The 24,661-nt window shown below is 47.2% G+C and overlaps 1 protein-coding gene across 2 annotated transcripts in view; it reads left to right on the forward strand.

The window, feature by feature from the left end:
* Window positions 1-24,661, forward strand: part of AP3D1 (adaptor related protein complex 3 subunit delta 1) — a 358,560-nt gene that overhangs the window by 70,660 nt on the left and 263,239 nt on the right. For both annotated transcript variants that reach the window (XR_003858342.1, XM_029613909.1), the window contains exon 3: window positions 18,747-18,827. Coding sequence is in view for 1 of the 2 variants with exons in the window: in XM_029613909.1 (XP_029469769.1) it covers window positions 18,747-18,827 (81 nt within the window). In the remaining variant the exon portion in view is untranslated. The remainder of the gene's footprint in view (window positions 1-18,746; window positions 18,828-24,661) is intronic.

Below are 24,661 nucleotides of genomic sequence, written 5' to 3' on the forward strand. Positions count from 1 at the left end.
TAAAGGATAGTGTCCTGACCTAAAGAACAAAACACCTGGACACCACCCGGGAGCTTGGGACTCCCAGACAGATGGCTAATTCAGCCTGCTATCGCTGGGAAAAAGCAAGTTTGCTTACCGTAAACTGTGTTTCCATAGATAGGATGAATTAGCCATGCATTCCCGGCCCACCTCCCTAGACAGTCCACACATTAACAGAATCTACCTTTTTTCTATGTACTTTCTCGCTTTGTAACAAGAGACTGAGGGTAAATCTGCAATTGTGCGGGAACCTCACCGCGCAGCCATACAGAGTTCAAAACTCTGTACTCTTTGAGAAAACTCCGCCTACTGATCCAGTTGCGATGCTCCCAGACAGCATGGCTAATTCATCCTGCTATCTATGGAAACACCGTTTACGGTAAGCAAATTTGCTTTTCATAGAAGGCTATAAATACCTTTTTGTTGTCCAAGAAAGTTTTCACATCCTTGGTATATGTGAGAGTCTGAAAGGTGTTTTGAGGATTGGTGCTCCTTTAGGAAAATATCTAGAGGAGCTTTGGTGCTGGCTATCTTAGAATTCTTGCAGGGGGGATTGGATAAGGGTTTGTTCTTAACTCCATAAGGTGCAGGTAATGTTTGTTGCTTGTTACAGAGGCTGGTTGATGGGCAGATCTTTGTCTCATCCGAACGTGCCTTGTTTCTTTCATCAAGTAAAGCGTATTTGGCCTTTTAGTAAGAGAATCCGTATTTCTCTGGAATCAGAATTTGGATGGTCATTCTTTTTGAGCCTCTGAGAGGCATCACTTAAACTGCTTACTCTTAAGGTGGTGTTTTTTGGTAGCAACCTGTTCCGCCAGAATAATTTTGGAACTGCAGGATCTATTATGTAGAGATCCTTTTTTGGGTTCTTTGGATGAGATGGTGTATATTCTCATGGTGGTTCTTTCCTTCTTAAGATTGTTTCATATATTATATTTTTTTTTTAACCAGATGGTACATCTCCCTTCTTTCAAAGTGACTCTGGTGGAAACAAGTATGCTCGGTTTTAAGAACATAAAAGCATAAGAAATTGCCATACTGGGTCAGACCAAGGGTCCATCAAGCTCTGTAGCAACGGTAATGAAGACACCTCACACGGGATTCAGGGTGAAGCGTGCTCCCAGCTTTTTGGGCAGCCCCCTTTTTATTGTAAAATCATTACATACGTCACATATTTACTGCTACAATATTTCCACATAAATGTTTATGCTGACCTTTTACTACGTGGGTGCAAGTGGGCAGTAGGTGCAAGCGGTCAGTCTTCAGGCAGGGAGGGGGGAGGTCATTAGCTGGTCATGGGCATTTGTATTAAACTATCTAGGTGTGAAAAGCAAGTAGGTCATGAGCTATTCTGGGGCTGCAGAAAAGCTTGCACTAGATGTTTCCTGCTGACTTCCTGTTTCATATGCTGCGGTCGGAGCAAACATTTTCTTTATACTAAGAGTAGGTGTTAAGGAAAAACCAGTTAGAGATGGCAATGGAGTTTTTCTTTCCATGACGTGGCTTGTCAGCTGCCTGGAAAGCCAAACTCCTCCCCCACAAAGCTCAGCATCCTGTTTCCAACAGTGGTGAATCCAAGTTCAAGTACCCAAACACTAAGTAGATCCCATGCTACTGATGCCAGTAATAGCAGCGGCTATTCTCTAAGACAACTTGATAATAGCAGTTAATGAACTTCTCAGTGAACTTCTCCATGAACTTCTCCAAACCTTTTTTTTAAATCCAGCCACGCTAACTGCACTACCATATTGTTTTGCAACAAATTCCAGAGCTTAATTGTGCGTTAAGTGGAAAAAAACTTTCTCTGATTAGTTTTAAATGTGCTACTTGCTAACTTCATGGAGTGCCCCTAGTCCTTCTATTATCCGAAAGAGTAAATCACTGATTTACATTTACCCGTTCTAGACCTCTCATGATTTTAAAGACCTCTATCGTATCCCCCCCTCAGCTGTCTATTCTCCAAGCTGAATAGCCCTAACCTCTTTAGCCTTTCCTCATAGGGGAGCTGTTCCATCCCCTTTATCATTTTGGTCACTCTTCTCTGTACCTTCTCCATCGCAACTATCTATCTTTTTTGACATGCGGCGACCAGAATTGTACACAGTATTCAAGGTGAAGTTTCACCATGGAGCAATACAGAGGCATTATGACACTTTCCGTTTTAATTCACCATTCCCTTCCTAATAATTCCTAACATTGTTTGCTTTTTTTGTCTGCTGTAGCACACTGAGCCGACTTTTTCAATGTATTATCCACTATGATGCCTTGGTTAAATCCATGCTGTGTTCAATTAAATCATGTCTTTCTATATGCTCTGTGATTTTGATCTTTAGAATAGTTTCCACTATTTTTCCCGGCAGTGAAGTCAGGCTCACTGGTCTATAGTTTCGTGGATTGCCCCTGGAGTCCTTTTTAAATATTGGGGTTACATTGGCCATCCTCGAGTTTTAAGGTACAATGGATGATTTTAATGATAGGTTACAAATTTTAACTAATAGATCTGAAACTTCATTTTTGAGTTCCTTCAGAACCCTGGAGTATATAACCATACGGTCCAGGTGATTTGCTACTCTTTAGCTTGTCAATCTGGCCTACTAAATCTTCCAGGTTCAAGGTGATTTGGTTCAGTTCATCTGAATCATTACCCTTGAAGACCATTTCTGGAACCGTTATCTCCCCAACATCCTCATTGGTAAACACAGAAGCAAAGAATTCATTTAGTATTTCTGTAATAGCCTTATCTTTCCTAAGAGCCCCTTTAACCCCTCAGTCATCTAACACAGTGGTCCTCAACCCTGTCCTGGGGGCCCACCAGCCAGTCGGGTTTTTAGGATATCCACAATGAATATGCATGAGAGAGAATTTACATGTTATGGAGGCAGTGCATGTAAATTTTCTCCCATGCATATTCATTGTGGATATCCTGAAGCTGTGGCTGGTGGGCCCACAGGACAGGGTTGGGGACCACTGATCTAACAGTCCAACAGACTCCCTCACAGGTTTCTTGCTTCGCATATATTTAAAGTTTTTCTTATGAGTTTTTGCCTCTATGACCAACTTCATTTCAAATTCTTTCTCAGTCTGCCTTATCAATGTTTTACACTTAACTTGACAATGCTTATGCTTTTTCCTATTTTCTTTAGATGGATCCTTCTTCCAATGTTTGAAGGATGTTTTTTTTGGCTAAAATAGCCTTTCACCTCACCTTTTAATCATGCCAGTAATCGTTTGCCTTCCTCCCACCTTTCTTAATGCATGGAATACATCTGGACTGTGCTTCTAAGCTTGTATTTTTAAATAATGTTCACGCCTGTTGTACACTTTTAAGCTTTGCATCTGCACCTTTCAGTTTTTTTCTATTTTCCTCATTTTATCAGTTTCCTATTTGAAAATTTAATTTTAGAACCGTAGACTTACATATTGTCCACCTTCCAGTCATTAGTTCAAATTTGGTCATCTTCTGATCACTATTGCCAAGTGGCCCCACCACCTTTACCACCTCTCACCAAATCCTGCATTCCACAAAGAATTAAATCTAAATTCCTGAACATACCCAGATCAGTCCAGAAAAGTGGGTTGTGTATCCCTACCAGCAGGTGGAGTCAGAGAGCAAAACTTTGGGCACTGCCATATATACAAGAGTGCCACCTGCAGTCCCTCAGTATTTCTCTGACTCCAGCAGCTGGTAGAAATGCACACCTGCAGTCTTAGTTTTTGCTTTGAATTTTTTTAGTTTAGATAGATTTTAGTTTTTTGTCGTGTTCATCGCTTTCTGAGGTGTTAGGCACCTTCGTGGGCCATCCCTCAGTGGAAGCCGGGCACCCGGGGGATTGGACATCCCTGGCAGGGGGTCGCCCGCATCGGTCAGCGTGTGAAGACCAGGGGCTTCTGGATTCTCACCCCTGTAACTGCTGCAGCTGCTCCCTCAACCCCCTGCAGAAGCTTCTGACTCCGTAAAGTTATTAAAAAAAAAAAAAATCCTAAGTCTAGCAACACTGTGGTGCTGAGGTAAGGAGTCGGTGCAGGGGGGTTCCGGCTCTCAGTGACCGTGGGGTGAGGCTGTCAGCGGGCTCCCTCAACTCCCGGGGCTGCAGGAGGGAGCGGGTAAGTGTTGGTGCGTTCTGAGCCGTGACTTGGGATCGGCTGAGCGCGTATAGCAGCGCCATGTCTTTTTTTTTTTTTTCTCTCCGGCTTCCTTACCCGGCCTTTCCCGCGTCGTGACTCTGCGCGGTTTCGCTCAGGCCCGATTTTTTTTCTTCTCCCTGTGCTCCGCGTGGCTGCACACTTGGGGGGGGGGAATGGGTCCACGTGCCAAATCGCCGGCCTGCCACGCCTGTGGCACAGGTGGCCAGGCCCTGGATTCTGCCTCCTTGTGTTCGGCCTGTTCCCCGGGGCTAGAAGGCCTGACAGAATGAGTTGCACCTTGGATGCAGGGAGGAGGATTCCCCTCCCCTCCCTTTATAGCCCCGGTGGGGGAGAACCCCACAGGGGTGGGGGGGGGGCTTGCGATACGGCACCCATGGATGTCCCGGAGGGGAAGGAGACCCGGAGGGGTTCTCCCCTGAATTTATTCTTCTCATGCATCGAGCCTTCCTAGCGAGGAAGCACTTGACTTTTAAGAGGCCTGGACTCCCAGATGAAGTCATGGCAACCCCAGCTAAGAGGGGTCGGGGTGATGAGCCTCAACAGTGCTCTGTGGAGCGGCCTCGCCCATTGGAGGCTGGCCCCCGTGGGCCACAGGACCCACCTTCGGGATTAGCATCGGGCCCTGGCTCAGGGCCGGTCACGGGGACTGATCTGGAACTGTCGCCTGACCAGGGAGATCATACTGATGACATGGACGATCCTGATACTCCGTCTGCAGAGGGGGACGACCCTAGTGTGGTACATCTCTTTTAAATGAGACGAGCTGTGGCCCCTTATTCCCCAGGTCCTGGAGGTCCTGGGGTTTAAAGTTGCCCAGGAGGAATCTGATAATGAAGGTGTTAATCCAGTCCTCGATGGCATACGGGGCCCTACATCATCCTTCCCGCTGCCTAAGAAGGTACGCCAACTGGTGACATGGGAGTGGGAGGCCCCGGACGTAGGACTAAAGGTGGGCAGAGCTATGGCGAAGCTGTACCCCATGACAACGGATGTGTTAGACCTTCTGAAAATTCCGAAGGTAGATGCGGTCACAAAAGACCACCATCCCGGTGACGGGGGCTACCGCCTTGAAGGACGTGCAGGACCGCAAATTGGAGATCCAGTTGAAGTAGGCGTTTGAGGTGGCGGCTTTGAGTCTTTGGGCAGTGGTATGCACTAGCCTTATGCAGAGGGCGTGCCTGTGCTGGGTCCAGGAATCGGCTTCTGGTTCTGGGACTGGCGGTAAGGGTGCGCTACATTCCGCACGCTTGGAGGCGGGCGTCGCATACGTTGCAGATGCACTGTATGATCTGGTGCGGACTTCGAGAAGTATGGTGTCCATTGTGGCGGCACAACGCCTTCTCTGGCTCAGGAATTGGGCTGCAGATTTGTCTTCTAAGTCACAGCTTTGCAATCTGCCTTTCAAGGGCAAACTCCTTTTCGGGGAGGAGCTGGATCAGCTGGTGAAGCTCCTCGGTGAATCCAAGGGCCACCAGTTACCAGAGGATAGGAGGTCCTCAAAGAAGACTTTTCCACCGCCCTCTCGTTTTAGGGATTCTCGCCGCTATAGAGCCAGCAGATATTCCACTCCACCTGCTTCTAAACCAAATTCTGGACGCCAGCAGCGCAGAGGTCGCTGCTCCAGTAGGGACACAGGACATCTTTGTGCTGGAAACAGTAAAATCCCCCAATGAAGCCATGAGCACCCATTCCGTCATTGAAGCTGTCGGAGGCAGATTATCCAACTTTTACATGGAATGGGCAAGGATTACCTCAGACCGTTGGGTTCTAGAGGTAATCAAAGATGGGTACACGCTAGAGTTCTCACGTCCGGTTCGGGAAGTTTTTGTGGAGTCCCGGGTGTCCTCATGCAACAAGCAAGAAGTGGTCCAGGAAAACTCTACAATGACTTCTCGACCTCAGAGCGATTGTCCCAGTCCCGGAGGCACAGCAGGGACGAGGTCTGTACTCTGTGTACTTTGTGGTCCCCAAAAAAGAGGGCATGTTTTGTCCCATCTTAGACTTGCAGAAGGTAAACTGTTGTCTTCGTGTTCCTCGTTTTCATATGGAGACACTGTGGATGGTGATGGCTGCGGTTCACAAGAAGGAGTTCCTGGCGTCCCTGGACCTCACGGAGGCGTATCTTTATATCCCAATCCGGCCGAGTCACCAGTGATTTCTGCGCTTCAAGGTCTTGGGTCAATGCTTCCAATTTCGAGCCCTACTGTTTGGTCTTGTGACGGCTCCTCGCACATTCACCAAGGTGATGGTGGTGATAGCGGCCTTCCTACGAAAGGAAGGGATTTTAGTCCATCCTTATCTGGACGACTGGCTGATTCACGCAAAGTCACGGGAGGACTGAGAGATCAGTGCACAGGGTCCTTTTCATGTTGAGGTCGCTCGGATGGGTTATCAATGTGCAGAAGAGCCACTTGGAACCCACCCAAGAGCTGGCTTACCTGGGAGCGAGATTCGCTACCTGTCGCGGAAAGGTCTTTCTGGCGGAGGACCGAGTGACTAAGTTACAAGACCAGATTCATGCCCTCCTTCTTCAGGACAATCCCACGGTGTGGCATTATCTCCAGGTCCTGGGTTCCATGGCGTCCACTTTGGATTTGGTTCTATGGGCGTTCGCGCACTTGTGTCCGTTACAGCATGCACTTTTGTCAAGGTGGAGTCCGGTCTTGGAGCTGTTCCACCTGTCGATGCCGCTTCTTCCAGAGTCCAGAGCCAGTCTGTCATGGTGGCTTTCGCGTGACAACCTGGATCGAGGGGTGGACTTGGATCCCCCGAATTGGATGATCATCTCCACCGATGCCAGTCTTTCCGGTTGGGGAGCAGTGTGCGGACAGAGGTCGGCCCAAGGCCTCTGGTCGAAGATGGAAGGCTCCTGGTCCATCAATCGCCTAGAGACCAGAGTGCTTCGCCTGGCTCTGCAAGCACTCCTTCCATGGATCCAGGACAGAATGGTACGAGTGTTCTCCGACAATGCGACGACGGTGGCGTACATCAATCGGCAAGGTAGGACAAGAAGCCCCACGGTGGCGCTGGAGGCGTGGCTTGTTTGCCTGGGCGGAGCGTCATCTCCGGGGAATTGCCGCTTCTCATGTCGCGGGGGTGGAGAATGTACAGGCGGATTTTCTCAGCCGACAGCAACTCGATCCAGGAGAGTGGGAGTTGTCTCCCGAAGCGTGGAACCGAATTTGCACCAGATGGGGGCATCCCACAGTTGGATCTGATGGCTACGCGGGCGGTGTCTTCGAGAACTGGGCTCGGTGGGGCTAGATGCTCTCGTGTTTCCCTGGCCCATGGGAATTCTCCTGTATGCCTTTCCTCCCTGGCCTCTCATTGGTCGCCTGCTCCGGCGCATAGAACTCCTCAGGACAGGTGGTCCTGGTGGTGCTGGAGTGGCTGCGTCTCCCGTGGTTTGCGAATCTGGTTCGCTTGGTGCTAGAAGGTCTGTTACTGCTAGCTCATCTGCCGCAGCTTCTTCGGCAGGGAACCATATTTTCGGATCACTTCTCTCTCACGGCTTGGCTTTTGAGAGGCGACGTTTATGGTTGAAAGGTTACTCCGAACTGGTCATTTCCACTCTGCTGCAGGCCAGACGCACGGCCACCTCTATGGCCTATATCTGGGTCTGGAAGCTGTTTGAGGCATGTTGTCACCAATGCTCCTGCGATCCTTTGCGGGTCGATGTTTCTCGGGTGCTGGACTTTCTGCAGCAGGGGCTCACTAAGGGGTTAGCTTTCAATTCTCTTCGGGTTCAGTTTGCAGCGCTCGGTGCATTGCGGGGCAGGTTTAACGGCTTCTCGCTTGCAGTGCATCTGGATATGCCTGGTTTCTCAAGGGGGGTCAAACATTTGCGGCCTCCTATACGTTCGGTCTGCCCGGATTGGAGTTTGAATCTCGTGCTGCATGTCCTCAGTGGCGCTCCCTTCGAGCCTCTCCACAGGGCTTCACTGAAGGATCTGACTTTGAAGACCGTGTTTTTGGTGGCCATTTGATCGGCTCATCGGATCTCGGAGTTACAGGCTCTGTCGTGCCGGGATCCGTTTCTTTGGATTTTCGACGATGGAGTGTCCTTGCGGATGGTACCGGCCTTCCTCCCTAAGATGGTTTCGGCCTTTCACGTAAATCAGACGGTGGAGCTACCGGGATTCCCACGATGGTCTCGTGAAGCATCTCCTGACAGAGATCTTCATCTTTTGGACGTGTGGTGTGTCTTATTGCGCTATTTGGAAGTTACCAATGACTTCAGACGATCCGATCATTTGTTCATCCTTTTTGGGGGCCCAAAGAAGGGGAAAAAGGCATCTAAGGTGACTATATCACATTGGATTAAAGAAGCTATTAGTTTGGCATACCCGAGGACGCCAAGCTCCTTTGGGTCTCAGGGCTCATTCCACCAGAACCCAAGCTACTTCCTGAGCAGAGTGTCAGCTACTGATGCCTCAGGAAATATGCAGAGCGGCGGTGTGGTCCTCCTTGCACACTTTCGCTCAGCATTATTGCCTGGACGTTAGGGCTACTGATGCCCTGTCCTTTGAGAGTGCTCTGCGTGCGGGTCTTTCGGGTTCCCGCCCAGTGTAGGGTGGCTTGGGTACATCCCACTTTTCTGGACTGATCTGGGTATGTTCAGGAAATGAAAATCTGTTCTTACCTGCTAATTTTCATTCCTGTAATACCACAGATCAGTCCATAGGCCCACCTCTTATCTCAGATACCAAAAGACTGTTTTAGCTAGACTGTGGCTATGTTTTTCTTGGAACTCCGTTTTTTTGGAGACATGTTTGATGGAGCAGTTATGGCAGTTGTTTGGTTTATTGTTTTACGTGGGGCGAAATGGTACACAGGGGTTTCTCGACCTTCGACCCTTCGCCCGTTTGTGTTTTGGTGTACTTGGGTACAGACCAATACTGAGGGACTGTAGGTGGCACTCTTGTATATATGGCAGTGCCCAAGGTTTTGCTCTGACTCCACCTGCTGGTAGGGATACACAACCCACTTTTTTGGACTGATCTGTGGTATTAAAGGAACGAAAATTAGCAGGTAAGAACCAATTTTCTCGTTGGTTCCTGAACCAATTGCTCCATGAAGCAGTAGTTTATTCCATCCAGGAATTTTATGTGTCTAGCATGTCCTGATGTTACATTTACCCAGTCAGTATTGGCGTAATTGAAATCTCACATTAATGCACTGCCAAATTGGTTAGCTTCCCTGATCTCTTAGCATTTCATCATCTGTCTGATTATTTTGGCCAGCTGGAAGATAGTATATGCTTATCACTATACTCTTACCCAAGACACATGGGATTTCTACCCATATAGATTCTACTGAGCATTTAGTCTCTTGTATGATCTTTATCCTGTTGGACTCTCTACCTTCCCGGACATAAAGTTCTACACCCCAGTTGATCCTCCCTATCATTGCGGTATAATTTGTACCCTGATATAGCACTGTCCCATTAGTTATCCTCCTTCCACCAGATCTCTGAAATGCCAATTATGTCTGTCTCATCATTCACTGCTATACATTCTAACTCTCCCATCTTACTTCTTAGACTTCTGGCATTGGCATAAAAACATTTCAAAGTGTGGTTTTTGTTTGTGTTAACCTTCTTTTTCCGTCGATAGCAGGGCTGAATTAGCCATGCTGTCTAGGAGCGTCAACGCGGACCGGGAAGCAGGTGGAGTTTCTCTCAGGTAGTGACGAGTTTTAACTCTGTGAGTCTATGCAGTCATCTTCCCACGCGATTCCGTTTTTCTCCTCAGACTCTTTTTTTTTTTTTTCCGTGAGCCGATAGCATGCAGGGTTTTTTCTCTCTATCTCCTCGTCTCCATTTTTGCGAATTTTTTTTGAGCGAATTTTTTCTGGCAGTGATGACTCCCAAGCCGTCAGGTTTTAAATACTGGCCAATGTGGCAAAATTATGTCCATAACAGATGGACATAATTGTTACATATGCCTCTGCCTGGATCACAACCAAGCCTCTTGCAGAGACTGTGGTCTGATGTCTCCCCGGGCCCAGAGGCAATGTGTGAAAAGAATAGCACATTGAGATCGCCTTCTACTACAGTCTTCACTGGGACCGGCGAAGAAACCAAGGAAAGCTTCTAAAAGAGCTGTGTCGCTGGAGCCAGGGGACCATCAAGTTGCAATGGCCAGGTTTGAAAAACCGAAAGCGCCGAGAAAAGGGGTCAAGGGTTTTCCTCATGAGCCTGTCTGGATACAGGGCCCTGTTCCCGTTCACCCCCATGAGTCGAAGAACAAATCGACGCGACATGAGCCGAAGTGTCAAAAGAGGTCAGAGCACGACGCACTGGTGCCTACCTCTTCGAAGCACCATAAACAATCAACGCACCCTGGCGCATCGAAGCAGCACGGCGCATTAGCGCAACACGACACGTTGACTCACAACAAAACGCCAGTGAAAACAGCCATAACACAGATGCATACAATGCCTTCCTCGAAGCATACACTGCTTCCAGGTGTGGGACAACCTCACAAGAAAACCCAAAAAATAAGCATATACTTCAGGCACCTTTCCTTTCTATCACCTCAAACCAGCCAGATGTAGACTCTGAAATAGAAGTTGAACTCTTTTCCGGATCTAAATCCTCCAGAGCTCCTTCTCTCAGTGGTGACTCTATCTCAAACTGGTTGTCAGCGTCTCACAGTAGACCACAGTCCCCCCAAATGGAGCCGCCTATGCGAAATGTAAGAAGTCGTTAGCAACACCTCAAGACCTTCTTTTGGCAGCACTCCCTCAAACGCCACTTCCAACGCAGCTGTGGCCACATCTAACGTCAAAAGCTATGCTTCACATTTCTCAGGCACTAAATATGTTTTTTCAAGATTTGCAATCCGCACATCCCTGGCCTGCAAGTCCATCTTCAGTGCCGGCTTCACCGGGTCCTATACAGCCGGCTCAGCCACCTACGTCATCTCCGATTTCAGAACATCCAGATAGCCCAAATTCTCAATGGACAACATCTTCACCAAGTTTGTCCATGAGCATGCCCTCTGACCTTCCGGAAGGTCTTCCAGAACCCTATTCCCCACCGGAAGACCTAACTTATGCAAAGCTTATAGAAGGGAAGCCTATTAAATATAGACTGGAAAAATTCCAGATCCCAGATCAGAAGTTCTAGGCATTCTAACAATTTTTGAAATGCCACCAGAACCCACAGCTTTGCCCCCTCATGCAATTTTGAATTCGGTACTTCACAAGATGTGGGAAAACCGTTCTCTACTGGACCCATATCTAGAAAAACTGATTTAAAAAATTGAGGATGCGCATCTCCACTATTTACGACTCTGTGCAATTACCTCATAACTCTATCGTAGTAGAGTCTGCCCTCTCCAAAGCAAAGCGATCAAAGCTCCATGCTAATTTGCCACCAGGTAAAGACCATAAATCTTTGGATGACTTCGGATGAAAGGTTTATCAGTCCTCGATGTTGACCGCTAAAATTGAGCATCATCAGTTTTATATAATCCAATACCTGTTTGAGAATCTTCAAAGATTGCATCCACTTTGTCTAGCCTGTGACACCTTGCCAGAACCCTCCACAGACATGGAGGAAGGACTGCGACATTTACTCAGAGCAGTTTGAGTCCTTCAAGTCTACCTCACGATGTTCTGCGACAGCTATAGCAGCTCGTAGATTAGCTTGGTTGAGGGCTAGCTCCATAAGAGAGGACTTTTATGATAAGTTGGCTGATATTCCCTGCATGGGAGACAACCTATTTGGCGATAAATTTGCTGAGACTGTAGCACATCTAAAAGAACAAAATTCTGCAGTGCTTTCATTTACAGCACCAACAGATCCTCACACATCCTACAAAACATTTTACTCTACCTTTAGAAGGAAGTCATACCAGAGGACATCTTTCAAGCCTTTCCACCCATATCGTCCTCAACAGTCTACTCAGTAAAAATTCCAGTCTCAACCTCACCGATCACGTGGACGTTCTCGTCAACAATGCCCACAAAAGCAAGGAACTACAGCTCCTCAAAAACAAACACCGGCTTTTTGAGATGTCCCAAGCCACCCCCACCACTATTCATAGGTGGTTGCCTACAGCATTTCTATACCAATTGGATAGCAATCACTACAGATCATTGGGTATTGGATATCATCAGAGAAGGTTATTGTCTAAATTTTATAACTCCTCCAGGAATTCCCTATGTGCCTCCTCTCAGAGGAACATAATCCCATTCTTCCTATCTCCAAGAAGAATTAAAAAATCTACATATCCAGAGATCCATTCAAAAGCTTCCTCCGTCAAAACGAAATCAAGAATTCTATTCCCATTATTTTTTCATTCCAAAAAATTACAGAGACCTTCGTCCAATCTTATATTTACAAATCTCAACAAGCACATCCAAAAGGAAAAGTTCAAGATGACCTCTCTCAAGAACATATTACTTCTCCTGCAGCTCAACGACTAGCTATGTTCCATAGACCTGAAGGATGCTTATTCCCATATACCCATGCACCCTTCTTCGTGGTGATACCTTTGTTGCCAGGCTCTGAACGAGCACTACCAATACAAGGTCCTGCCCTTTGGCCTTTCTTCAGCCCCAAGAGTTTTCACAAAATGTTTACCGTGGTGGTGGCGCACCTCAGAAAATTATCGATCCAAATCTTTCCCTACCTGGACGATTGGCTGTTAGTGACTTCGGATCCAGCCACTCTTCGTGCACACATGATCCAAACAATTGATTGTCTACAGACATTGGATTTTTCGTAATTTATCAGGAAACCCAATCTACAGCCAACCCAAGCACTACAATTCATTGGAGCGCTCATCAACACAATGGAAGAGAGAGGCCTACCTTCCACAAGACAGAATTCAAACTCTCTCTTCCCTGGCTCAGAGATTACTCAATCAGTCCCATACTTCGGCACGTCAAGTCCTCCAACTGCTAGGTCACATGGCTGCGGCAATCCAATTAGTCCCCTATATGAGATTACACACGCGACGTCTACAATGGGGCCTAAAGAATCAATGGTCACAGTTCCTGCAACCCCTTTCTACCAAAATACAAATCACCAAGCAAATGTGCATGGACATTCGATGGTGGATATCTCCCACCAACCTATCCTTGGGAGCCCCTTTTCGGCTGCCTCCACATCAACTAACACTCACGACAGATGCCTCCAGAAAGGGTTGGGGAGCCCATCTGTTGGACCTAAAAACTCAAGGTCACTGGTCTCCTCAAGAGTGTACATACCTTATCAACCTCCTGGAACTTTGCGCAATCTGGAGAGCACTACAAACCGTCTCTCCTGAAATCCGGCACAGAAGCCTCATTGTATACACAGACAACCAAGTCGCGATGTTCTACATAAACAAAGGAGGAGGGTCTGGTTCATGGACACTCCGGGAAGCCCTTTGCATACTTTTTTGGGCGAACGCGAACGGAGTAACACTTCAAGCTACTTACTACTGGGACTGGACGTCGTCACAATGGATCGCCTCAGCAGAATTTTTCATCCACACGAATGGACCTTGAATCGGAAGGTAGCTCAGAACATATTTCAACACTGGGGCTTCCCAACAATCGATCTCTGCCACTCAAAGCAATCAACAAACACAAACCTTTTTCTCCATTTACCCAAGCAAACTTCGTTACGCTCCAGATGCTTTCCTCATTCCATGGATGGGGAGCTTGCTATATGCCTATCCCCCCATTCCGCTAATCTCCAGGACAATTCAGCAATGCATTCAAGACATAGCAGACTTGATCCTCATAGCTCCGGCATGGCCGAGACAACCATGGTATGCATATCTCATGTGACTTTCCATTCGCCCACAGATTTCCCTGGAGAACCATCCACGACTTTTAACTCAGGAAGGATGCTCCCTCCTCCATCCAATGCACCAATCCCTCCATCTGACAGCATGGAGGTTGAGGCAAATATTAAACCATTTGGTCCTCCTTTCACATCTAGAGGACATACTGATTGCGTCAAGAAAGCCCTCAAATAGATGTAACTATGCAGGAAAATGGCATCGTTACGCAGAATAGTGCAAGCCATAACAATTAGATCCTTTCTCATCTACAGCGACCCAGCTACTTTAATACCTCCATACGCTCTACCTATCCGGTCTAGCATACACTTCAGTTTGAGTGCATATTAGCGCCATTGCAGCGTTTCACCACTATCATAATGGTCTTCCCATTTCTAATCATCCTTTAATCTCAAGATTCATGTGGGGCATGCTACAGTTGAGGCCGCCAGTAACAAAACCTCCTGTACTATGGGACCTAAACTTTGTACTAGAGCAGCTCATGGCTTCTCCCTTTGAACCTTTAGATTCATGCCACATAAAGTACCTAACCTGGAAGACTGTATTCCTTGTGGCAATTACATCAGCATGGAGAGTAAGTGAACTTCAAGCCTTGGTTCACTATTCTCCTTACTTAGAATTTTACCACAACAGTCACTCTCCTGCCTCATCTCACTTTCCTTCCAAAAGTGGTTACGGCGTTTCATATTAATCAAACAATTACACTACCAGTCTTCAAACCAAAGCCTCATCATAATGACCGAGAGAAACTCCTACACTCATTGGACTGTAAAAGAACTTTGGCTTATTACAAGCGGAGAACACATTCTCAATCTAGGCCATCTGTTATTCCTTTCCTTCAATCCAAACAACCCAGCTCAGCCTGTTTCTAAAAGAACCATAGCGAACTGGTTGAGCCAATGCATAGAATTCTGTTATAACAAGAGCTCTACCAAACTTAGCAGCAAGCCAAGAGCGCACCAAATATGCGCCACAGCAACATCAGTTGCCCATTTACGAAAGGTTCCACTACTAGATATTTGCAAAGCAGCAACTTGGTCTTCTCTTCATACTTTCACGTCACACTACTGCATTGACAAACAAGCTTCTACAGACGCTACATTAGGTTACAGCAGTCTTGTCAAACCTTACTAAAACTTAGGACTGTCTACTCAACTTATGGGTTGTCGTCCTGAACTTAAAATACACCCTGTATAGACACAACCTGGGAGCTTGGGACTCCCAGACAGCATGACTAATCCAGCCCTGCTATCGACGGGAAGAAGCAAGTTTGCTTACCGTAAACGGTGTTTCCGTAGTTAGCAGGATGAGTTAGCCATGCGATCCCTCCCACCTCCCTAGACAGCCCACGACTACTCAACACCTTTTTTGCCATACACCTTGCTTGGTTACAAAGAGACTGAGGAGAAAAACGGAATCGTGTGGGAAGACGACCGCGCAGACGCACAGAGTTAAAACTCTGTCACTACTTGAGAGAAACTCCGCCTACTTCCCGGTTGCGTCGACGCTCCCAGACAGCATGGCTAATTCATCCTGCTATCTATGGAAACACCGTTTAGGGTAAGCAAACTTGCTTTTTCAGTTGGTATGGATAATTTATAATTCTTTAGCTCAGGTGATTCTTTACTTATAGGCACATGGGCTACTTTTGCTTTTATTGGAACCTCTCTGTTGGGATGCCCTAACGCTCCTGTTTCATTAGTGTCCTTCAAGGATACATTCCTCCGAACCATGCACTGTTGAGTGACTGACGGCTTTCCCCCTTGTCATTTAGAGGTTGAGAGTTCTGCTGTAATTTAAAAGTAGCAAATAGTTTTATAACCATGGAATATCATTTCTTTTGGTTTAGTGATTCTAGAAGGGGCAGAACAGCTTTGAAGGTGTGTTGATAACTCTTGGAGTAAGGAAGTGATAGGGGAGGCTTACATGTCCAAGGGTTTGCCACTTACCAAGAAATTGAAGGCATACTGTACCAGGGCGCAGGTGGCTTCCTGGGCAGAACCTCGCTTGATGTTACCATTGGAGATTTCCAGAGTGGTGATCTGTCTTCCTTGCATACTATTCAAAGCACTGTTGTCTCAACCTTCAAGCCAGGGAAGAGGTTTCCTTTTGATTCAAAATCTTGAGTGGGCTTGGCAATGGCCCATCTAATAGAGGATACATGCCATGTCTGGACTGGTCTGGCTGGATGAAAAGAGAAGGAAATTAGTTTTTACCTGATATCCATTTCTTGATCCAGCCAGACCAATTCAGCACTCTTCCTATTCTGTCAAGTGTAGTATTCTCCTGATTCATTTTCAGAATACTTTTTTGTGTATGCTGGTCAGCACATTGAATGTTTAGGCAATACTTTGTATTCCTAGATGAAGTTTGTCTGTTCCGTTTCTTTGTTTCTCCCTTGGAAGTCTCTGGTTTTTGCATGGAGGTTGAAGGAAAGTTTAGTGTATTAAAAATGTTTATCTTAGGTTGTTACATAGAATACTGGCAGGCTGAGATGAGCATGGGCACCTATAAGGGGTGATGACGACAAACCTGTTAGCCTTTGCCTCCATTTGTTGGTTGGGAAGCATAACCCATGTGTCTGTACTAGTCTGCCTGGCTGGCTGGATTCAAGGAAAGGAAATTATCGGGTAAGAACTAATTTCTCCTTTCTGCACATATTCCAAATACAGGATCCCTACATCTCAAACTCTGGGTTTAGCCTTATAGACCAACATTAGCTTGAGTAACTTCTGATTAGGAGTTAAATTTCCATCGTTAAACCATATATAAAATTATGTACCTCTCTATATCAGGTAGTAATAGCTAATGCCTTTATGAATATGGAATTTAAATGGATGAGTGCTAATTTTTGCATAGTTTTTTTACAAGTTTGTATACACCTATATTTTTAAATTTTTTGTATTAATTTCAACATAAGCAAGACAACTCTCACTCCTGTAAACAGAATGATGTTACAAGAAAAATATATCATTATAACAAACATTTCATATAAAATATAATAAAATAAAATATCTGATACATCATTATTTCAAAAGGAAACAAGAATTACAAGGACCAGTATCCTGGGGAGAATACAGAAAACAAATTATTTCAAAGAAATAGCCTAATGTGAACGGTAGATACATCATTTTTATTAGATCATATCGGGAACATTATTGCCCAGGAGGAATTGTTATTATCATACTCCTGGAATTTAAAAAGGATTTTAATTGCTCAGGAAAAAAAAAAAATAGCAATCATTTTGACTCCGTAACACGCATTTGCATGGATACCTCAGGATAAATGAGTAACCCAAAGCAATCACTTGGGCTCTCATGGAAAGGTAATCTCGCCTTCTAACTTGTCATCCTGGCAAAATCCGGAAATATTCGAATAATTTGACCATGAAAAGGTAGAAGAGATATTTTAAAAATACCTCTTCATTGTCTCATTTAAATCTTGTTCCATTATAAAAGAAACAAGCAGGGCAGACCTCTCAATAACTTCGGCAGTCGAGTCCTCTAGAAACTGGGTTAAATACACCTTTTGCATGTAGAACGTTTTCCATTGAGCAGGCTGAATTAGCCATGCAGTCTGGGTGACATCTTCCGGCGCTCATGCAGACTCTAGCTCTCCAAAAAGTTAGAGCTTTGCTCTGCTGCGAAGTACATCATCAATCTCCTCTGTCATGCATGGACGTTTTTCTCTCTCCATCGCTTCTCCTCAATCTTGGAAGTTCACTTTCCTCTTTTTTTTCATGCCAGCAATTCCCCAAAAAAGCACTTTTCAGTGCTAGCCAGCCATGTCAAAGAAGCCTGGCTTCAAGTATTGTCAGTGCAGACACATAATGTCAGTCAATGACAACCACAATTACTGCTATCTCTGCCTAGGCCCAGATCATGACCAGGCGTCGGGTCAAGACTGCAGCTGCATGTCTCCACGGGCGCAGAGGGCAGTGAAAATAGCCCTGCTCCGGGACAAGAATGAAACTTTGTCATTGGGAAGTTTGGTGCCCTCTTTGAGGCGCTCAGCGCATTCTTATTTGGGCCCTAAGCTTTCTGCCCACGATGTCCACAGGAGGTCATCTTTGGAGCCACAGATAAAATTGAGAGAGAGACTCTACAGTGGGTCAAAAGGTCACTTTGGTACCTAGCAAACCCAAGCCAAGACCCGCAGGGCACCACAAGCATGATTTGGGCACAGGTGCGTGTTGGCATCATCGAAGACCTCGCATTGACATACTGACCAGGCGCGAGCATCGAGTTCGAAACAGCTGAGGCATCTCCAGGAAAAAAAGTTTGCTTACCATAAACTGTGTTTTCCGTAGATGGCAGGATGAATTAGCCATGCATACACTCCTTCCTCCCTGGACATGCCTTTCTAATTCTTCCAGACCATGGCGCTGCCGTCTTGCTTTACTAGTGATTGAGACAGATGACACGCTTCACGCGGGAAGTATCATGAAGGTGCAGCAGAGCAAAGCTTTAACGTTTTGGAGAGAGAGAGTCTGTATGAATGCCGTCTGATGACATTATCCAGACAGCATGACTAATTCATCCTGCTATCTACAGAAAACACCATTTACAATAAGCAAACTTTCTTTTGCTGTATCAAGGGTAAAGTCTGCATATAAACAAATTTGTGCACTTTCGCAGGTAAAACTGTATGAACAGCTCAGCATACCTTTATTACATCAGCCCTAAAAATGTATTTACTAGAAATTTGTGGGAAAATGCAGAGGAACAAGATTTTAGATCCCATGACATTAATTGTTCTGTTTTCCTCTTGTAACAGTTACAGATGCTAGGCTATGATATCAGCTGGGCTGCATTCAATATTATTGAAGTAATGAGTGCATCAAAGTTTACATTTAAGGTAAGTTCTGAGTTTGTATGTTAAATTCCTTCTGCTATGCTTTAAGTGTGTTGTGCTATCCTGATAATGTCTCTTAATACTATCTAATTCTTATATGTTCTATCTGTTGGTTGGGAGATTTTATTCTGCTTTACACTGCTTTGTATGGTCATTCTTGACTGGGAAGGCAGTTTGGAAATTTTTTTAAATCATGCTATAAACACAAGGCCTGTAATAAAGATAAATGCCCTTTGTGAATATCATGGTTTCAGCAGATTAGTCAAAATACTTTTACCAGCTCAATGAGATGCATCCCTAGGGTCTAGCTCCAAACTTGTCATGTTTTACCCTCCCACCCAGGCAGGAATAGAGAAACTTCTCATCTTGTCTTAAATTGGCGTTTCAAGATAGTTGTTGAAGATTTGGCAGCTGGGATTGAATGCCAAGAAGTGCAGAGTCATGTATCTGGGATGCAGTAATCCAAAAGAGCTGTATGTGATGGGGGGTGAAAGACTTATGTGCACGGACCGAGAGAGATCTTGAGGTGAAAATGTCTGAGGATCTGAAGATGGTGAAGCAATATGACAAGGCAATAGCTAAAGCCAGAAGAATGCTGGGCTGCATAGAGAGAGGAATAACCAGTTAGAAAAAGTGATAATGCCCTTGTACAGGTCCTTGGTGAGGCCTCACCTGGATTATTGTGTTCAGTTCTGGAGCCTTTATCTCAAAAAGGATATAGAGAGGATGGAGGTGGGCCAGAGAAGGGCGACGAAAATGGTGTGGGTTCTGTATAGGAAAACATATGAGAAGAGGCTGAAGGATCTGAATATGTATACCCTGGAAGAGGAGGTGCAGGGGGGAGATACAATACAGACCTTCAGGTACATAAAAGGTTTCAATGATGTATGGCCTTCAAACTTTTCTGTTGGAAAGAAAACATTAGAATTAGGGGTCACAAAATGAAACTCCGGGGGGTGGTGACTCAGAACCAATGTCAGAAAGTATTTCTTCACGGAGAAGGTGGTGGAGGCCTAGAATGCCTCATTCCGGAGGAGGTGGTGAAGGGGAAAACAGTCAAAGAATTCAAAGAGGTATGGGGTAAACAATGTGGAACTCTAAAGGCTAGAGGACAGTAATGAGATAAGCATTCAGGGGAGAAACTTGCTAGTATGGCAGTTACTACCCTTGGCAGAAAGCATGGAGATTACTACCCTTAACAATTATGCTTTGATGCTTTAAATGCAACTGCAACATTGCTCCCTGCTTAGATGGCAGGGGAAAAGAGGAATTGAATTCAGATGACAACAGAGGGCACTGACTTCATTGGTCTGGGATACTGATACACGGATATAAGGGAAAAAGCCAGGACTGCTTCTACAGCCCAAGTCCTAAAGAAACGAAGAAAGCGTGCATGGGGGTAACTTGCTGGTGCTGCAGTTACTACCCTTAATTGACAAGTCTTGATACTTTGGTGCAACTCCAACATTACTCTCTGCTTCAGTGGCACGGGAAAAGGGGAATTGGATTCAGACAGTAACCAATGAAGGCCCCAACTTTTGTGGTCTGGGGAACTGATAAGCATGGGGGTAACAAGCACAGAGCAGCAGTTACTACTTTTAAGAGAAGGCATGGGATTACTACCCTTTAACAAGGAATCTTGATGCTTTTGATATATCTGCAACATTGCTCTCTGCTTCGAAGGAGGGGGGGGGGGGGGGTGGAGGGATAGAGGAATTTGGATTCAGAGACAACCAACACGAGTCATGACTACTTTTTTGCTATCTGGGGTACTGATGCACAGGCATTAAGGAAAAAACATAGGACTGCTTCTACAGCCAGGTTCATAAGCAAAGCATGTCAAGCAGCACTGGCTGATACAGGGGGGGTAACCTGCATGCTGTGGCAGATGCTACCATGGGAAGCTTGCTGGGCAGACTGGATGGACCATTGGTCCTTTTCTGCTGTCAATTCTATGTTTCTTTTCCTAGTGTGTAGCAGATGGACTCAGGACCAATGGATATAATGTGCTCCTGATATCAGTTGGAGATGGAGTCAGATTTCAATCTGACGTCACCACCAGTACATATACCCGTGCAGGAAGCTCTGCTCTTCAGTATTTTCCATCCCCATAGCAGTTCGGGACCCTATACACGCTTGCACAGCATTAGAGTATTCAAACCAAAGAAGAGAGAAAATTCCAAACAAATCTTATCGCTGCAGACGAGCCCCGCTCTCCTACGATGATGCGTAAGGGTCCCTCCCCCAGTTGAGAATTCCTGAGGTGATTTCTGAGATCCCTCAGAGGTAGGCTTCGGTCCGGTAGCCGGTTCCCGGCGAAGACTTAGCCCCTAGCAACGGGAGCGGCTGAGAGGCAGTGGGTGCAATACCGAGCAGAATAAAATCTTTTCCCTCCCTCCCCCCCCCCCCCCCCCCGCAGCCGGAGACCACCCGGAACAAGATTTTTTCTAAGTCTCCGGTCTCCGAGGCTTGGATAGCTGCACAGATCGCCAGCCGGCGTCTGTACCATCGGGTTGATCAGCCCAGTCCGAGCTAGACCTGATTGGATACGAGAGCCCTCCCACGTGGAGACCCTGCGGGGTGGTCGCCGATGCCATTTCCCCTTGATCGCTGCTCTGTCCGCCTAACTGAACCGTGTGCGCAGAGACGAGCCGGGCAACAAATTACTTGTGTGCACAGCGGCATGCACATAGGTGCTGTACGCACAGCTGTGTGCACAACTGTGCCGGGCGCACAAGTTAAGGCTGTGCGCACAGCAGCGCGCGCATCTCTGCCTACATGCACATCTTGGGCGCACCCGGAGTGCATAGCTAAGCCTCCCGGCGTGCACATTAAACGCACAGACCGGGGTTTCAACTACCTTCGCGCACAAAACCATGGCACCACCGGCCAAGAAAACCAAGGCACAAGCCCTCTGCCCAGCCTGCCACATATGAGCTGTGCAGCACGAGGAGACCACGGCGCTGTCTACAGTGCGAGGAGGCCCTGGGAGAACCTGGACAAGGCCCTCCCCAGCCAGTACAGGAATCCGGATCCATCGATAGTACCCTGGACCTCTCTATCCCCAGCACGACCCTCCCTCAAAACGGGGTCCCTGGGGAACGCAGCGGTTTTCAATCTAGACCCAGGATCCTTCTCCTGGGTAGAATTTTCTAAGGGTCTACACACCTTTGTCCACATGGAATCACCACCGATGACACAGACACATCCTCCACCAGAGAGGGCCCTCTAGACCTCCCAGAGACGTGCCTGCCCCCCCTACCCCCCGGCCAAAAGCCTCACCAAAGGGGACACGGACACCTCTGATGAGGATCAAGACTCCCTGGAGGAAGGGGAAATACCTCCAGGAACGGAACCTTACCGAACCATGATGTGTTTCTTCTCCAAAGACGAGCTACCAGATCTCGTGTCTGTCAGCTTGAAGGAGTTCGCCATCCCAGGCACAAATGCCACAGGGGAACCAAAGACGAACCCTCTCCTAGAAGGGCTCCTTCAGGCTTCCTGCCATTTCCCTTTGCTGCAAGCCGTACAACAGCTGATAGACTTGGAATGGGATGCTCCGGAGGCCAGTTTCAAAGGGGAGCAGGCCCTGGATATATATATATATATATATATATCTATATATATATCTACTGGAACCCTCAGCCAAAGATCTCCTGGTGTTCCCCAAAGTGGACGCCATGGTCTGCGTGGTCACAAAGCACACTACCATTCCAGTCGAGGGAGGGGCGGCACTCGAGGGTGCCAGGACAGATGTCAGGAATCCATCCTTAAACAGTCATTCAACGTATCAGCCATGTCGCTGCAGATTGCGGCCTGCTGTGCTGTGGTGACACGCGCCTGCGTATAAATGACCAGAAACGCTACCACGCCCGTTGAAGCACTTGAACCAGTAATATCCTTCCTCACAGACGTGACCTCAGACCTGGTACGCACCTCAGCCAGGGGCGTCTCATCCATAGTGGCAGTCAGAAGGCAACTCTGGCTCCGAAGCTGGTCAGCCGACGCAACTTTCAAGATGAAACTCACGAGAATGCCCTTTAAAGGAACTCTCCTGTTCGGAAGCGAGCTGAAGAAGTTAGCAGACAAATAGGGCAAATCTCCAGTACCTCGCTACCGGAGGACAAGAACAAAAGAAGCCAATGCCCCTCTCCCCGGTTACCTAAGGGTAGAGGATCACAGCGTTTTAGACCCTACAAGAGTACATATCAAGTGCCTTGCCCCGCAGGCAGGGGCCAGGCCTTTCGGAACAAACACAACAAGAGGGGAGCCGGCTCTGGCCCAGGCCCCAACCGCACCCCACAATGAGAATCAGCCAACCCATCCACAGGAAGAAGCCATGGGGGCAGGATTGCCCTATTCTACCAAAGATGAGTCGAGATAACAGCAGACAAGTGGGCCTTAACCATCATTCGAGAGGGATACTATCTGGACTTCCACAACATCCCTCCGGACAAGTTAGTGAAATCTCCTTGCCACACACCCTCCAAGAGGATGGCAGTGGAAACCACACTGGCCAAATTACTCGCCCTAAAGGCCATAAAGCCGGTGCCCATGCAACAACAAAATACTGGGCACTATTCCATCTATTTTATCGTCCCCCAAGAAAGAGGGAACATTCCGGCCCATACTGGACCTCAAGTTGGTCAACCACTACCTGAGGGTACCACACTTCCGCATGGAAACACTGCGCTCGGTCATAAGGACGATACAGCTGGGAGAGTTCCTTACATCTCTGGACCTGTCAGAAGCCTACCTGCACATCCCAGTCCATCACGAGCATCAGCGCTTCCTACGCTTCAAGATCCTGGGCCACCACTACCAGTTTCGGGTGCTACCCTTCGGGCTAGCCATAGCCCCCCTGGATGTTCCCCAAAATCATGGTGGTAGTGGCGGTGACACTAAGGAAAGAAGGAATCCTCATACATCCAAATTCTGGATGATTGGCTGATCAGGGCAAAATCTCCAGAGGAAAGTCATCAGGCGACCACCAGAGTCAAGACTCTACTGGAGAACCTCGGGTGGGTCGTCAACAGAAACAAGAGCTGTCTGCAGCCCTCCCAATCTCTAGAACACCTGTGAGTCCGGTTCGATACCAAACAAGTCAAGGTCATTCTTCCCCCTACAAGGAGAAGAAAACTGATGAACCATTTGCGAAACCTACTCGGAGGTCTGCCCCAAAGTATGGGACTACCTCCAAGTCCTCGGCCTCATGACATCCACCCTGGAAGTGGTCCCATGGGCAAGAGCTCACATGCTACAGGGCTCCCTACTGTCACGATGGAACCCGATGTCCCAGGATACTCTGTTCGCCTCCAGCTCCCGGAGGAAGTGTGGAACCAGCTCCAATGGTGGCTACAAGAAGACCATCTAAGCAAGGGAGTAACGCTATCCCCACCGACCTGGATCTTGTTCACCACAGATGCGAGCCTACTGGGTGGGGAGCCCACTGCCAGGAACTGGCGGCCCAGGAGCAATGGGACAAGGAAGAGTCGGGGTGGAACATCAACAGACTGGAAGCCCGGGCAGTCAGACTAGCCTGCCTATAGTTCAGTCACAGACTCCAGGGTAAATCTGTCAGTCATGTCTGACAATGCCAAAACAGTTGCCTACATCAACCGCCAGGGAGGAACCAGAAGCCAACGTGTGTCCCTGGAAATAGATCCCCTAATGGCGTGGGCGGAAGCAAACCTACAAGGGATCTCAGCCGCCCACATCAAGCGAAAAGACAACGTCACTGCAGACTACTTCAGCAGAGAGAGTCTAGACCCAGGGGAATGGATGCTGTCATCCACAGCCTTCCAGTTGATAGTAAGCCGCTGGGGAAACCCAGCCAT

Source organism: Rhinatrema bivittatum, chromosome 8, assembly GCF_901001135.1.
Source record: "Rhinatrema bivittatum chromosome 8, aRhiBiv1.1, whole genome shotgun sequence".
NCBI classification, from domain to species: domain Eukaryota; kingdom Metazoa; phylum Chordata; class Amphibia; order Gymnophiona; family Rhinatrematidae; genus Rhinatrema; species Rhinatrema bivittatum.